The sequence below is a fragment of the Haemaphysalis longicornis genome, unplaced genomic scaffold, assembly GCF_048455015.1.
Source record: "Haemaphysalis longicornis isolate Haplotype H1 unplaced genomic scaffold, Haemaphysalis longicornis Haplotype H1 scaffold_9, whole genome shotgun sequence".
NCBI lineage: Eukaryota > Metazoa > Arthropoda > Arachnida > Ixodida > Ixodidae > Haemaphysalis > Haemaphysalis longicornis.
Genome location: NW_027526460.1, coordinates 95,764,442 through 95,777,159, shown reverse-complemented (window position 1 = coordinate 95,777,159; position 12,718 = coordinate 95,764,442). Strand labels below are relative to the sequence as shown.

The 12,718-nt window shown below is 48.2% G+C and overlaps 1 protein-coding gene across 7 annotated transcripts in view; it reads right to left on the bottom strand.

Annotated features, from left to right (window-relative positions):
- Window positions 1-5,073: 5,073 nt before the first annotated feature.
- Window positions 5,074-12,718, bottom strand: part of LOC144151691 (uncharacterized) — a 30,027-nt gene continuing 22,382 nt past the window's right edge. For all 7 annotated transcript variants that reach the window (XM_077682808.1, XM_077682813.1, XM_077682811.1 and 4 more), the window contains one exon: window positions 5,074-11,309. In XM_077682808.1, coding sequence (XP_077538934.1) covers window positions 11,084-11,309 — 226 coding nt within the window. In that variant the 3' untranslated portion in view covers window positions 5,074-11,083. The remainder of the gene's footprint in view (window positions 11,310-12,718) is intronic.

Below are 12,718 nucleotides of genomic sequence, written 5' to 3'. Positions count from 1 at the left end.
TAGCTTGCAAACGTGCGCCGATGACGCTGGGCGGTCGCCACGTTTACGAGGCGCGTACACATGAGCGCTAGGCATTTTCTTGGTTTTTTCTTTTTCTTCCGGGCGGTCGCCGCCATCTTGGCCAATCCCTTTAGGTGGGTATGCTTGGCTTGACGAACGTGCGCAGGGGACGCTGTGCGGTCGTCGCGAGGCACGCACACACAAGCGCTAGGCATTTTAAGTGCAATGCACTTCTTAAGCGACCCTGAACCTGCGTCCACCGGCGATGTCCGCGCACGTGGAGATGGGCGCGCGCAGCCTGGCCGCTGACTTAGCACATACCCACGTGGGGGATTGGCCAGGAATCTCCTCGTCTTCCTTGGCAACGGGGGGAGATGGGCGCGCGCTGCCTGGACGCTGACATGGCACATACCCACGTGGGGGATTGGCCAAGAATCGGGCGTGAGAAGGGCTAATGCACCTGCTTAAAGGAGTACTGACACGAAATTTCAAAGCTGAGATCCGCTCTAGCAATCAAGTACAACGACAACACAAATAGGTGTCTGTGAATAAATGCATCTTTCTTTCTTTGTAGTTGTGTGTGTGATCTCTCTTTCGCGAACATTACCGAACCGCGCAAATTCAACTCGTGCATTCGCACTTTCACATTCTTCCCCTCGGGGAAATGCGGGGAATTTTTTCTTGTTTTTGTTAACTGCTGGGCGGTCGCCGCGAGGCCCGCGCTCACGTGCACGCAGGCAATTTCTTGGTATTTTTAACTGCGTACCCGAAAAATTACGATTTGCTAAAGAGCTTCGCTATCAATTACGTCTTTCGTGGCTGGAATGCAGCTGTGTGAGTTGTCAAAAGCTAGTTCTTCCAATCTGAACGAAGTTGTATGTTGTCTTCATGACCACTTTAAAAAACGCACTATCAACGTTCATTCCCGATGTCAGCGCGTGGCATACCACACGATCTCTGGCAAGGCGCCGGTGAGCTGTTTTCGTGGCGGAGCGTTGCGACGGTGCGCAACCCCCGGAAGACCCCCCGGGGAAAACGCTGTCGCTGCTATTGTATGCATGCATCGCTTCCCACTCCATGGGATAAATGCAGCGTGACCGGCACAGGGGAACAGCTGCAGGATGTAGCAAATCTGCCCGACCATGCATACGGGCGCCACTTCAGAGTATAGCGCACCCTAGCTACGAAGCGAAATTTCGTAGAATTCCAAGCGGGGTCAGTTTGTAATCATTTTAAAAATTCAAAACATTTACACAATGCAGAACATTCGCTGGATAGTTACTTTCGAACACAGGAATTTTCAGGGTGCTTCCGGCCAACTACAAAAAAAAAAAAAAAAATTGGCTGGCGATTATGATACTCCCTAAAGGCTAGAATACATGAAGCGATCTTTCACGACGAAGTTCGCGCGGCGGAAGACCAGCCGCGTCACGACGCTGAATGTTCGTCGGGCCGCCGCCTCGCCGCTGCGCTGCTGTCAGTGTGGCTAGACGAGGCAAATACATTGAAGTGAAACACAGGAGAAACAAAAAAAGCCGTCAAGACTATTATTATTGTTTTTTAGTTGCAAAACCCCCTAGAAAGGCGTAAAATGTTGTGTAGAAGAACTTTTTATCGTTTTTGTCTCGCCACATCTCGCGAGACCGTTGCTATGACGACGACAAACGCTACTGCGTCAGGCTTAACAGCTAGAAAAACGCCCTTCTATCTGAAAAAAGAAGGCTATTTGTCGCTTGAAAATTGATGTGAGGGCAAGAGTAGACAAATTTAATTCGAAGTAAACGGTTTAGAACACGATATCGCATTGAGGGATTAGCGACGAAGCTGTTATCGCTGTGAAGCGGGCGGAGAGGGCGCCGCCATGTTTGGCAACGCTTTGCCGCTGCCGTCGACGGCGACGAACTTTTTCTGCCCCGGCTAGATCGGCGGCGGACGATGTTTTTCCGCCGCCGGGCGTCCAGCGGACGCCGCCGGGCGAAGTTCGTCGACTATTCGTCGCATAAACGCTCCATGTATTCCGGGCTTAATGCGAAATTTGGCCGCAGCTGTTTAGCTGTTTTGACTCTGGCACCGGTTGCCTCGCTCATTGTTCAGCACTCCCTCTTGGTTCTGGCGTCGGCGGTGCTCTGCAGCTTCCGCTCGAGCAGCCCGTTTAGCTGCAGCAGCTGACGAAGCATACAACCGGTTGCCTCGCTCATTGCTCAGCACTCACTCGAATGCTGCAGTGCGCGGAGGCAGCACTCACTCGTAGGAATTCTCTTAAAACGACGGTGAGCCTCTGCGTCGGCGGCGTGAAGTGCGTCTCAGGTAGGGACCACGAACTGCGTTTTAGGAAGCGAACGCACATCATCGTCACGCGCACGCCCCCCTCACGTTTTCGCCCAGCGTCGCGCCGTCGAGCGTCTCGTGCGGGCACAGCATACTGTCCCCTCCTCCGCACACACCTCGCCGCTCCCGCGCAACATGCATCCGCAGAGGGACAAAGAGCGCAGACAGGCCAGGGCCAGAGCGCTGGCCGAGACCTACGAAAACGACCGCACGGCTATGTACGTCGGCGTCGCTCAGATGCCGGAAAGACCACAGCACTTCGTGGCAGTGGTAATTCGCGCTGCGGACGGAAACACAGTCAACGCGTGCAGCCTCCAAGCCACCAATGCCGAGCAGGCGGAAGAGGCCGCTATCGCCCTAGCTCTGTGCGGCGGCGACGAGGCCCGAACGGTACTGAGCGACTCGCAAATGGCAATCACCAACTACTCCAGAGGCAAGGTGGGAGTGGTGGCAGCCCGCATCCTCCCCAAGCACAAAGAGACTACAACGCACATAAGGTGGTTCCCGGCTCATGTAGGACCCATCGCCGGGGGTGTTGCCAACCGCAACGAGAAGGCGGACGCCGTCGCACGAGAGCTCGCGCGCCGTGCGGCGCCCCACCGCCTCGCCTCTCAGATTGCGGTGGAGAGCGCCCCTGACATGGAGCCCATTCTCAACTACAGCGAGGTCCTGGCCTGGCATAGAGTGGAAAGGGCGCAACTACCCCCGCCCCACCCAAGATTGAACAGAAGAGAGGGGGTGCTGCTACAACAATTGCAGACGAGGACAGTCCTCACACCGGCCCTGGCTCGACACATGTGTCCCGAACTCTACGGGGAAGTGCTGTGCAGTGTGTGCGCGGACGAACCTGCAACTCTGGCCCACATTATGTGGGGGTGTGGTGCGAGTGACTACAGTGCAGTGTCGGACCCACTGCCACCGGACATGGTGGACTACGTTAGTTCCTCCAACCCGAAGGAACAGCTCATCGCCGTCCAGCGGCTCGAGTACGCCCTTGCCCAGCAGGCGCGAACGGGAGACCCTCCATCCCCTAGCGGGAGCAAGCGGGCTCGCCAAGTAGCCAAAGCTGGAGCACTGGCCTAGAGTTCCCCGAGGTCTAGCCTCCCGATAGGGGGCGGTGAAGCCCTGCGTGGCCTAGAGTTCCTGTATATAGCTCCCGCAGGGAGCTAAGAGTTGCGCGACCAACCGCCATCTTTGTTATCCGGATTGCTGCGGGAAAGCCGCCCGTCGCGAGTGAAGGAGCCTCGCCGCCACGCTTCCGACGGCGGCCGACGCGCGGTGGGGCGCTTCGGTCGGCGGCGCCTCACGCTTCTGCTGCTGCTGTTCTTGGGCGGGCGTGGTGCCGCCCGCGTCGGCGGCTGCGGCGCAGCCGTAGTGGGGGCTTCTCTGCGCGGCATGGATAACCGGAGTGTCGCAATCACGGCGGCGCGTGGAAAAGGGTCGCGCAACTCTTAGCTCCCTGCGGGAGTTATATACAGGAACTCTAGCGTGGCCTGACCCGCCCCTGCACGCCGGACACAAATAAATGTCATTTTCTCTCTCTCTCTCTCGAAGAGTGGTCGTGCCGCCACGGCGAACCGCCCTCCCCTCCCAATTTCTCGACATTCTCCTCCTCTGCTTTCTTTCACTCTACAGGTTCGTATGATGGCATTGCAAGCTCTATGTCCAGTGTGCATTCAAGGAAGACGCGCGCGCAAGGCGGTCGCAGCGCCAGCTAGGGCGGCGGTGCACCCCGCAAAGCGCGTGGGAGCGCGTGGTAGTGAAGAGTGAGCGAAGATGGCGCAGGTCGTGCTGAAATGACGTGTCCTCCCATCATCATCATCATTTTACCTTTTAATCTTTTCTTACTTCAATCTCAGTTACTATGACTGAAAGCTTTGGCCAGCCACCCATGTTAGACCTAGCTGGAAAGCCTAACATCAGACTCGTATGCCAAGCTGCAAGTACCTGTTCATATAATTTTAGGCCTAACGATGGGCTGGCACATATCCATGTTCGTATTTGCCTTCTACTTGATACTGCTGACACACCATCTGTTGAGGCAGTGTCGTGCAATCACAGGTTCCATTGGATGCTGTACGATGGTGTTACGTTGTACGCCAAGCAAAGAAGGCATTTGGCAGAAACATACTTTTTCACTCGCTTAATTGCCACTTCTGTAATTAGCATGCTGAAATTACTCGTGAATGACACACGTTTCTAAAAGAAGGCGACAAGACATCCACTAGGTCTGCCTTTCATCAGCTATAGTCGGTTACAACTCAAGAACGGCACCACCTCATGTAGTGTATCACTCCGCCAAAGCGCCGGACCTGCGATGTCAGTGCGCGCGCGTTTTGAAAGGGGTTTGCTATGAATGCGTGATATCGTCTGCCTTGTCTCACGCAGTTTATTTGTCGTCACTGGAGTCGTTTATAAGCATATTAAGTCCAAAAAATCACGGGAACGGCTCACGCCATGTTTAAAATATTCCCAGTAACGTCCTACTTGCGTCGCGCGGAGAAACATCCGGCTAGGGTGATAAGGCACAGCGGCAACTTCCGGTGCCGTTCTTAAGTTGTCACCGAGTATAGTGCCATCGAGCCATTGTGTCGTATGGGATGTGTGCTGGTATTGCATTCTAAAAGCCCCGAGTTCAATTCCTATCAATGTGCCCAATCTTGTTTTCAACTCAAGCTCCTCCAGCCCATTTCACTCACACCTTAAAGCACTGAAGTTCACTGCATGCACCTGAAAACGACAAAATTGCAGAAATTATCGTCAGGTTTATTTCCATTTCTGTTCACACCGTGATCGTCCACTTGTCAGCAGAGGTCAATGAGCGATCGTTGCCAGTTAATGGCCAATGACCAGTACTCCTCGACAATGGCACGCGTGAGGCACATCAGCATGAGCTGGCACCAGGCCTGTCATGACACTTTGATGATGCTACATCTCGTTATTACAGGCATGATAACAAACAAATAACACAGGCAACAGTCAAAAATCAAAGGCAACGCCAAACTTGGGAAAACAGCATTAACATTTTGCAGAACATCTATGCACTGCATCACTGGTTATATGGCATATACACAGCGGTATTCGTAGCAGACACTATGCTATGATAACTTACACAAACGGGGTTGGTGCTTGAATGGGAACAAAGAGGTGAACACGCTCAGGGAATCGAGACCTCGACAAAGATGATAAAAAGTCTTTTTTGCCCTGCTTTGGTCTTTTTTGGTCTTTTAGAAACTACGAAAGTTAGTAATTCAGTAATGCCCGTTGCTATTGATAAGCAACTAAAAGAACACTTTCTCACCTAGCTTGAAGTTGACATCAGATGCATCAAGCCCCCTTTCTGGACAAGCTAAAAATGATAAGTGCAATGCCTATGTCGTGTGAAAAAAAAAAAAAAAGTTGTTCTGGTAGTGTGGATTGCGATGAAACCTGGCAGGCAATAATTAAGTTCGCTGGTAACTAGCTCAACAATTAAATGAGTCAACCAACTACTTACTGTGTTACCAAACAAGGCAGTTAGGATATGAGCGAATTTTAGGATATTTTCTGATCGAAACTCTGAACACATTGAGTGCTTGATCTATTCACTAGAACTTGGTTTTAGAAAGGTAGAACAAAGAATTGGGAAGAGGGTGGACAAGAAAGAAGGCAGGCGCAATTCCCGCGAAAAAAAAAAAAAAAAACAAACGCAAATTAAGTGTGGGAATTTCGCACGTCGAATCTGGAGCTAAATCTGGGTTATGAGGTGTGCTGTAGTGGAGGGCTATGGATTAATAATTTAGAGCACCTGGGGATCTTTAGTGTGTGCCTGAAATCTCGATGGATGGGCGTTTTCATTTTTAACTTCCATCAGAAAAAGCGGCCACCACAGCTGGGATTGAGCCCGCATTACTGGGCTTAGCAGCCCGCCTTAGCCACTGAGCCACAGCGGCGGAAAAATCAAGTTTTTGTTGAATTCATTACTGCATGAGGCCAGTGCATAACATACACTTTTCTTACAAGCCAAAAACAAGGAGGCAAAACAGGCAGCACATCAACGAAGAACGGATATTTCAACAAAAGTGAGGGAGCTGCGAAGCAAGTCCTTTGCAAAAGCGTGTGGACAGCTCATAGGGCAAGTTTTAAATGAAAAGAGCAAGTCAAAGACAAGGTTTCACTGTCTTGTGTGTGAGTAAATTTCTTGCTAGACAGCTGGATCAGGGTTACTTTAATGCACGCACTGTCACTCAAGCATGTGTCTGCACAACTCACAAGGTGTCCCTCTTTCAAACTGCTCTTGCCACTTGGCATGGAGTCACTTTGCAAACAGCATTTCATTTCCTCAGCCGTACAGAACCTGCACTTAAATACATTCAGAATCATGTAGGGGCCTGTTTGAAAATTACTGACACTGTTCTGAGAAATTGCTACAAAGGACTTTTTGCTCCTTTGATCCGGTGAAGACAGCACGAGTTGACATTTGTGCAATTTTGAGTTTTTTGAGTCAGAAGTCTTTTTTTTTTTTAATGTACAATGGTCCTCCTAGATTATTTCAGTGTGATTGCATTTAAAGTGGTATTCTGCACTCTGTAAGAAATGTCGGTTGTGAATTGTTTATGAATGAAAATCCACGTTTCACAATGCTTCAGCCACAGACTGTACAACCAAGGAGTGACTTTTTTTACACAACTCCAGTTGGCGGAATGAAGCATCATCTACAAATCATCATCATCATCGGCAGCAGCAGCAGCAGCCTAAAAGCAGCCTAAGCAGCCTTTGCCCACTGCAGGGCAAAGGCCTCTCCCATAGATTTCCAATTATCCCGGTCCTGTGCTAACCACGACAATTTACCCCTGCAAACTTCTTGATCTCATCTACCCATCTAACTTTCTGCCGCCCCCAAATCAAAATCAAAACCCAAGCAAACAATATGTAAGAACAAAAATACCTTAGACTGGGGCTCTGCTTTTTTTTTTTTTTTTTGCCATCAGCCTTCCTTTTATTCGTGGCTTTAAACGTCGTGCGCAACACAAAAAGTTTCGATATGCTAGAAATGATGACAGAGTTATCAAAGAGTTTTAGCATAGTGACTAGCATACGCTGCGCTACCAGCGGCGAGTACCGGTACTCGACTGGTCATGTGCGCATTCGTTCCGATGCCCGCTTCGCCGTGTTCGCGCATCCCAGTCGGGTCCCAGCACCCGCCGCTGGTAGCATAGCATATGCTAGCCACTATGCTAAAACTCTCTCTTAACAGCCACTGTTTTACAGGTTGTGTAAAACTGTAAGCATGAAAAAAGATGCGCACTTTGTCTGAATTCTTGTATTAGGAGGGAATATTTAAAAGGCTGTGCCGGTATGCTGTGATGTGTGTTGTTATGTGTGGCCTCAGTTTCTCCTTCTAGAAAAAAAAAAAAAAAAAACCTCCTTTTTCTGGATTAAAGCTAATTTTTCAACAGAGGCTGAGTGTGCGTGATGCTCCATGTGTGTGTAATAGTTGGTGTAACTTGAAACCTGACATACTCGCCTGAAAGAAAAAGAAAAACTGTTCAAACTGCACATTTTGTTTCCTCTGATGTCTTGCAGAACAATTTAACATCTGTTAAACTTACTCGAAAAAGATTCCACGTTTCAAGGCCTGCTAGAAATGCGGGAGTTTAAGGGAGTATATATGTGCACAGTAAGGCTAGCGGAAGTGCATAGAACTAAAACGCTGCATGCAGGAGAGACGGCTTGTGCTCCGTGTCTAACAACCCACTTGTTCCGTACACTGTATGTGAAAGCACGTACACCGACAAACATGTGCCTCTTTTCAACCAGCTGCCATGGACCAAACATACTTTGCATGGAATGATCAACACTGAGTACAAACGGCATCTAACAAGCGAAAAAAAAAGTACACTGTGGTCACTGAGTTGAGAGTACAAGACCAGCTCCCATAATGTCACATCAAGTAATACTACATGCACAATGCAAGCAAATACTAGCTGGTAACAATGATAAACTGGCACAGGCCATAAGGAACTCGCGCTATCTACAAACGTATCACCTTCGATAACAAACACCGAGTTACACGTTTACTTGTTTTCGGCAAGTTTTATACGCACCTGTTAAAGCAAACTGTTAAGAATGTGCGGTAAACATTTAATAATGAAGATAATGAGTTAAGTGTGACATACAGATAGCATGCAAATGGTAATTATTTGCTCATAGGCAAACATCTGCAAGGAAAGGTCATATTGTGCAATTACAAACATTGTGGGTTGTCTAAGAATGTGCTATCTGCAAATATGCCAACCGCCACGGAAAAAAAGTTGAATGGTATCCAACACCGTGAAAGTGGAAATGTACTGACAAGAGAGCTCATCCACAACTCCAACAGCATGCGAAAACAACAAAAAAAACATGACTAGCAACTGCTCTTAGAAAATGGAATTTAGTTCAAGCACACGCGTTAGCAGTTTTGATGAGAGTAAAAGCTTCTAGTAGAGTACGAAGAAATGCGATATTCAGCATTAAATTACAGCAGCACAGTCAAAACTTCTAAGCAGTGTGGAAAAGCCACATGATAGTGGGGTATTATGGCTATAAAAACAATCATGGCATGCAAACGCAAAGCTGTAAGGAACGCTGTAACTCAAAGCAAAAATTACGTATAAGGACATTTCTATCCTGTACTTGCAAGGGATAAGATACTTTACAAGCAAAGACAAGCTACTAATATTGCAGAACCACACGGCACAGACACCATATTTTGAATATGTAGCATGCATATGAACTGTCAAGTTATGCACTAAAATAATAAGCTGTTTTCATCCATGATAACACTTCAGGGGGCTTTTACAGACTCAGCTGTTGCAAAGCATTTCCAAATTGAGGCCTCTCTTAAATCTGTTGTTTTAATAAATTAATTATTGTATACAAGATAGACAAAATTACAGGCAAAAGCTTAAGCTCCTGAAAGAGGGGGCATGCCAACATGTAAGCTGAGAAGTAATGTATTTTAAAACAGAAACAAGTTCACATTAATTAAAACAAACGTTCCATGAGCGAAAAACGGTTCTGGACTGTACACAAGCATACTACCAAGAGACAGGTATGCCTACTTTAGCTTATCCATGCTGATGGCAGAAGCAAGGCACTGACTAAAAAATAGTGGCTTTGGATATGGCTAAAAGCAAGATTTTTAGAGGCCCAGCCCATTGTTTCGTCATATCGCACTGCACTCCTATTGAGATGGACGGAAGTGTGCACATCTGGTCGTCAATACGGAATTTGCACAAAGACAAACAATTTTAGTCAGATGCCAAGGGACCGTCAAGAATCCCCTGAACTGTCTCACTGTGAAAGTATTAAGCACTTTAAGGAAATGCGACGAGTGTGCAAACATAGTGCAAACATACTGACGGAGATTCCAAAACTCACACTCGCCCCTCAACATCGTCATACATGGCTCACCTCAACGGAGGGGCTCAGTTCCAATGCTGAATTCACATCCCATTCATGTAACATGCGCAACAAGGTGCATATCGAGACCATGCTTCCAGCAGTGACAGATGAATCGGTCACAGGGTTAACTTATCCAAGAAAAAAATCCAGTTGTCCAACACGTTAACAGCAAAAACCAGACACATTCAAAAACCGTCCGGACCAGACACACCCACGTCTACTACGAACACAGTCGCACCTACCATCATGCATCACTCACTTGTGCTTCTGAAGCAAGTAATAGTTGGTACACATGCATATTAGAACAATGCTCACCTACTCCCAAACTGAAAAAATTGTAGATCAGTTTCCAGCCTCAGGTCACATGGTTGCCAATGGACTTTGATCTAGTAGGATCCATGTATCGCTCACGTCAAATACAGCTGAGTCCACTTGTAATGACCCTGACGGTCACATCACATTGACTGCTTATAAGGGGGTCCCTAACAGGCCTTACCCTATCGCCAACTGTCACAATCATGCTGCCATCGTTCATAATTAGTGAGCGTTCATTAGAAGCGAGCTCAACTTTATATTGACAAACATTGTGTTTGCGAACAGAAGAAGCGACAGTGGAGCAGGGGTGTAAGCGAAAGCCGTGAGCGTCTAGGTCTGTTTACCCTGATCTCACGCTCACAAGTTTCAAGAAGCCTTTGAGATGCGTACCCACACGGCTAAAGAGTATTTAAACAGCATGTATTCGGCGCTTTTACTGGTGCGTATTATGCGCAAGTGACTGCTGACGATGCTGTATTACCTGCACTGAGGGGAAGCAGGATCTTCAGCAGCAATTAGGCATGTGGTCACACTGCTCACAATTGGTGCTGGCCAATACCAAAATAGCTCTGCAGAGGGGCTCTGAGACTCCATTTTCAGCAGGTGGCCATAGAGCGCAAGGAATTTTTAGATCTCTCTTTCCCTCACCCTCACCACATTTTCTCTCCTCTATGAGTATAAAAATCTCTTCTGACCTAATCTGTGAGCGGTACTTCCGCTCCACTCCCGCTCAATATAATCTGATGCGGGACACTACTGATTCTTTGCGGAAGGAATCGCACCCACACCCGTCCAAACGCAACAGCTCCGCTTCTTCCCCCAAACCTCCGGAGACATAGCCGACACCAGTGTTTACACAGTGTTCGCTTGATGCCAGATTTCACTGTTTGTCAAATCCCCCTCGGGGACGTACAAATTGGGATACGCCACTGACCACATTCAATCTCCATGACTGACACTTCCCTTATAAAGAGCAGTGCTACCTAGCCTGTGCTACGCTCGACAGGCCCTGTCACTGGGCCGGATAAAGGCTGATGAATCCGAGCCTCCGGGCGCCGCATTCGCAGCAAAACTTGGCCACGGAGACTGGGTACATGGTGCCGCACTGGTGGCACCGGTAAGGAACTTTGGGGTCCAGCCCGAGGCCCTGTAGCGAGCCGTCACTGCCACTGCTGCTCACAGGAGGCTCGTGGTCGTGGACGGACAGCGCCGCGTTCTCCGTCATCCGCTTGGCCCAGCTTTGGGGGAATGAAGAAGAACAATTACTTGACGAAAATTACAGGTCATGCGAGTGGAGTTCTCAACCCTCTGTGGGTGGTGCAACTGAAAGAAATGCACTGCACTGGGGAAGGAGCTTGATGTTGGTTCTATGCTTACTGTCGACAAAATTTACATTTTTGTGGGTGCATGGTTGCCTTTTATGCATACGTTATATGGGGAAGGTGAGCAGGTCTTACAATCATGTGAAGTCTTTGTGTTACTAGTTAGTGCTGGGTTCTGACTAATAGAGCCTGGCTTAAGGTCTAACTAAGCACCTGCTACAAAAACTCTATCTCACTCTTCCTCCCTCCTCCACCCTCTCTCCCTCTTCCTCCCTTTCTCTGTACCAAACAGGCAGACAGACAGAAAAAGAGAGATCTCTTTAACTACCCATTGTCATCACCATTATGCAGTAATGGCAGCTCCAGTATTGCTCGTAACCACGGGAGCCCACTTTTGCTTCACTTTCTGCATCGCAGAAGCCACTTGCAATTGGGTACAGTGCTGCCATTGCCCGATCCATTTATCTTGCCGGGAATAAAATCAGTGGCCACAAAGGCCTGTCGTGTCCACTACTACAATAGCTTGTTACACTATGCGTGGGAGAAAGTGGCAAGCACTGATGTGCCTCAATCAAGGGAACAGTCAGGTGGCTTAGTAGGACTTGATTGCTGGTTAGTTGGTTCATGACGTACGAAGGAATAAGTTTGCGCAAAAGATGAGGACAAGGATAGAGAGGTGGGTTGCTGAAGCCTGGTTTGGAGTTGGATCAAGCAGTATCAGGGGTGAGACAGCCCAGTCAGATTTGGGAGCAGAAGAACGACATTTATTATGTCACTTTAGGAGCCTAAAAAATCAAATTTTTGGCTACTCGAGGGGGAAAAGTGAACTCTTTAATCGGTTTTGAACGTACATAACACTGAAACAGCCTTTCAATAAAGTTTTTTTCTACCAGAGTATCCCAAGGTACGAACTGGACTACCTTTTTACAAACCACTTTTAAATTCTTAGCCTCTATGCATGGATAGAGTGGAGGTCCGTTGAAAATATCGAATTGAAAAACTTAGCAATCGTAAAGCACTTTTATTATCATGTGAATGTCGAAATTATTGTTTTTCTAATCCCAAACTCGGCTTAACGTACAAGTGTAGACTCGCCACGGCAAAAGTTGCGCAAAACGAAGTGACAGTCGTAGCACCCCACAAGCCCTCCCATTTCAATACCAAAGGTGCACGTTCACTACGATCGTAATTTGAGTAACGTTGCTATGTTTAGCCACCTCCCTTTTGGCATTAAATTTCACTTCAGATAGATGAACCATTACTACTAGCGTGCAATAATAGCCCGTTCCGCTATTGGACACTGTTGCAACATTTTCCGGCGATGT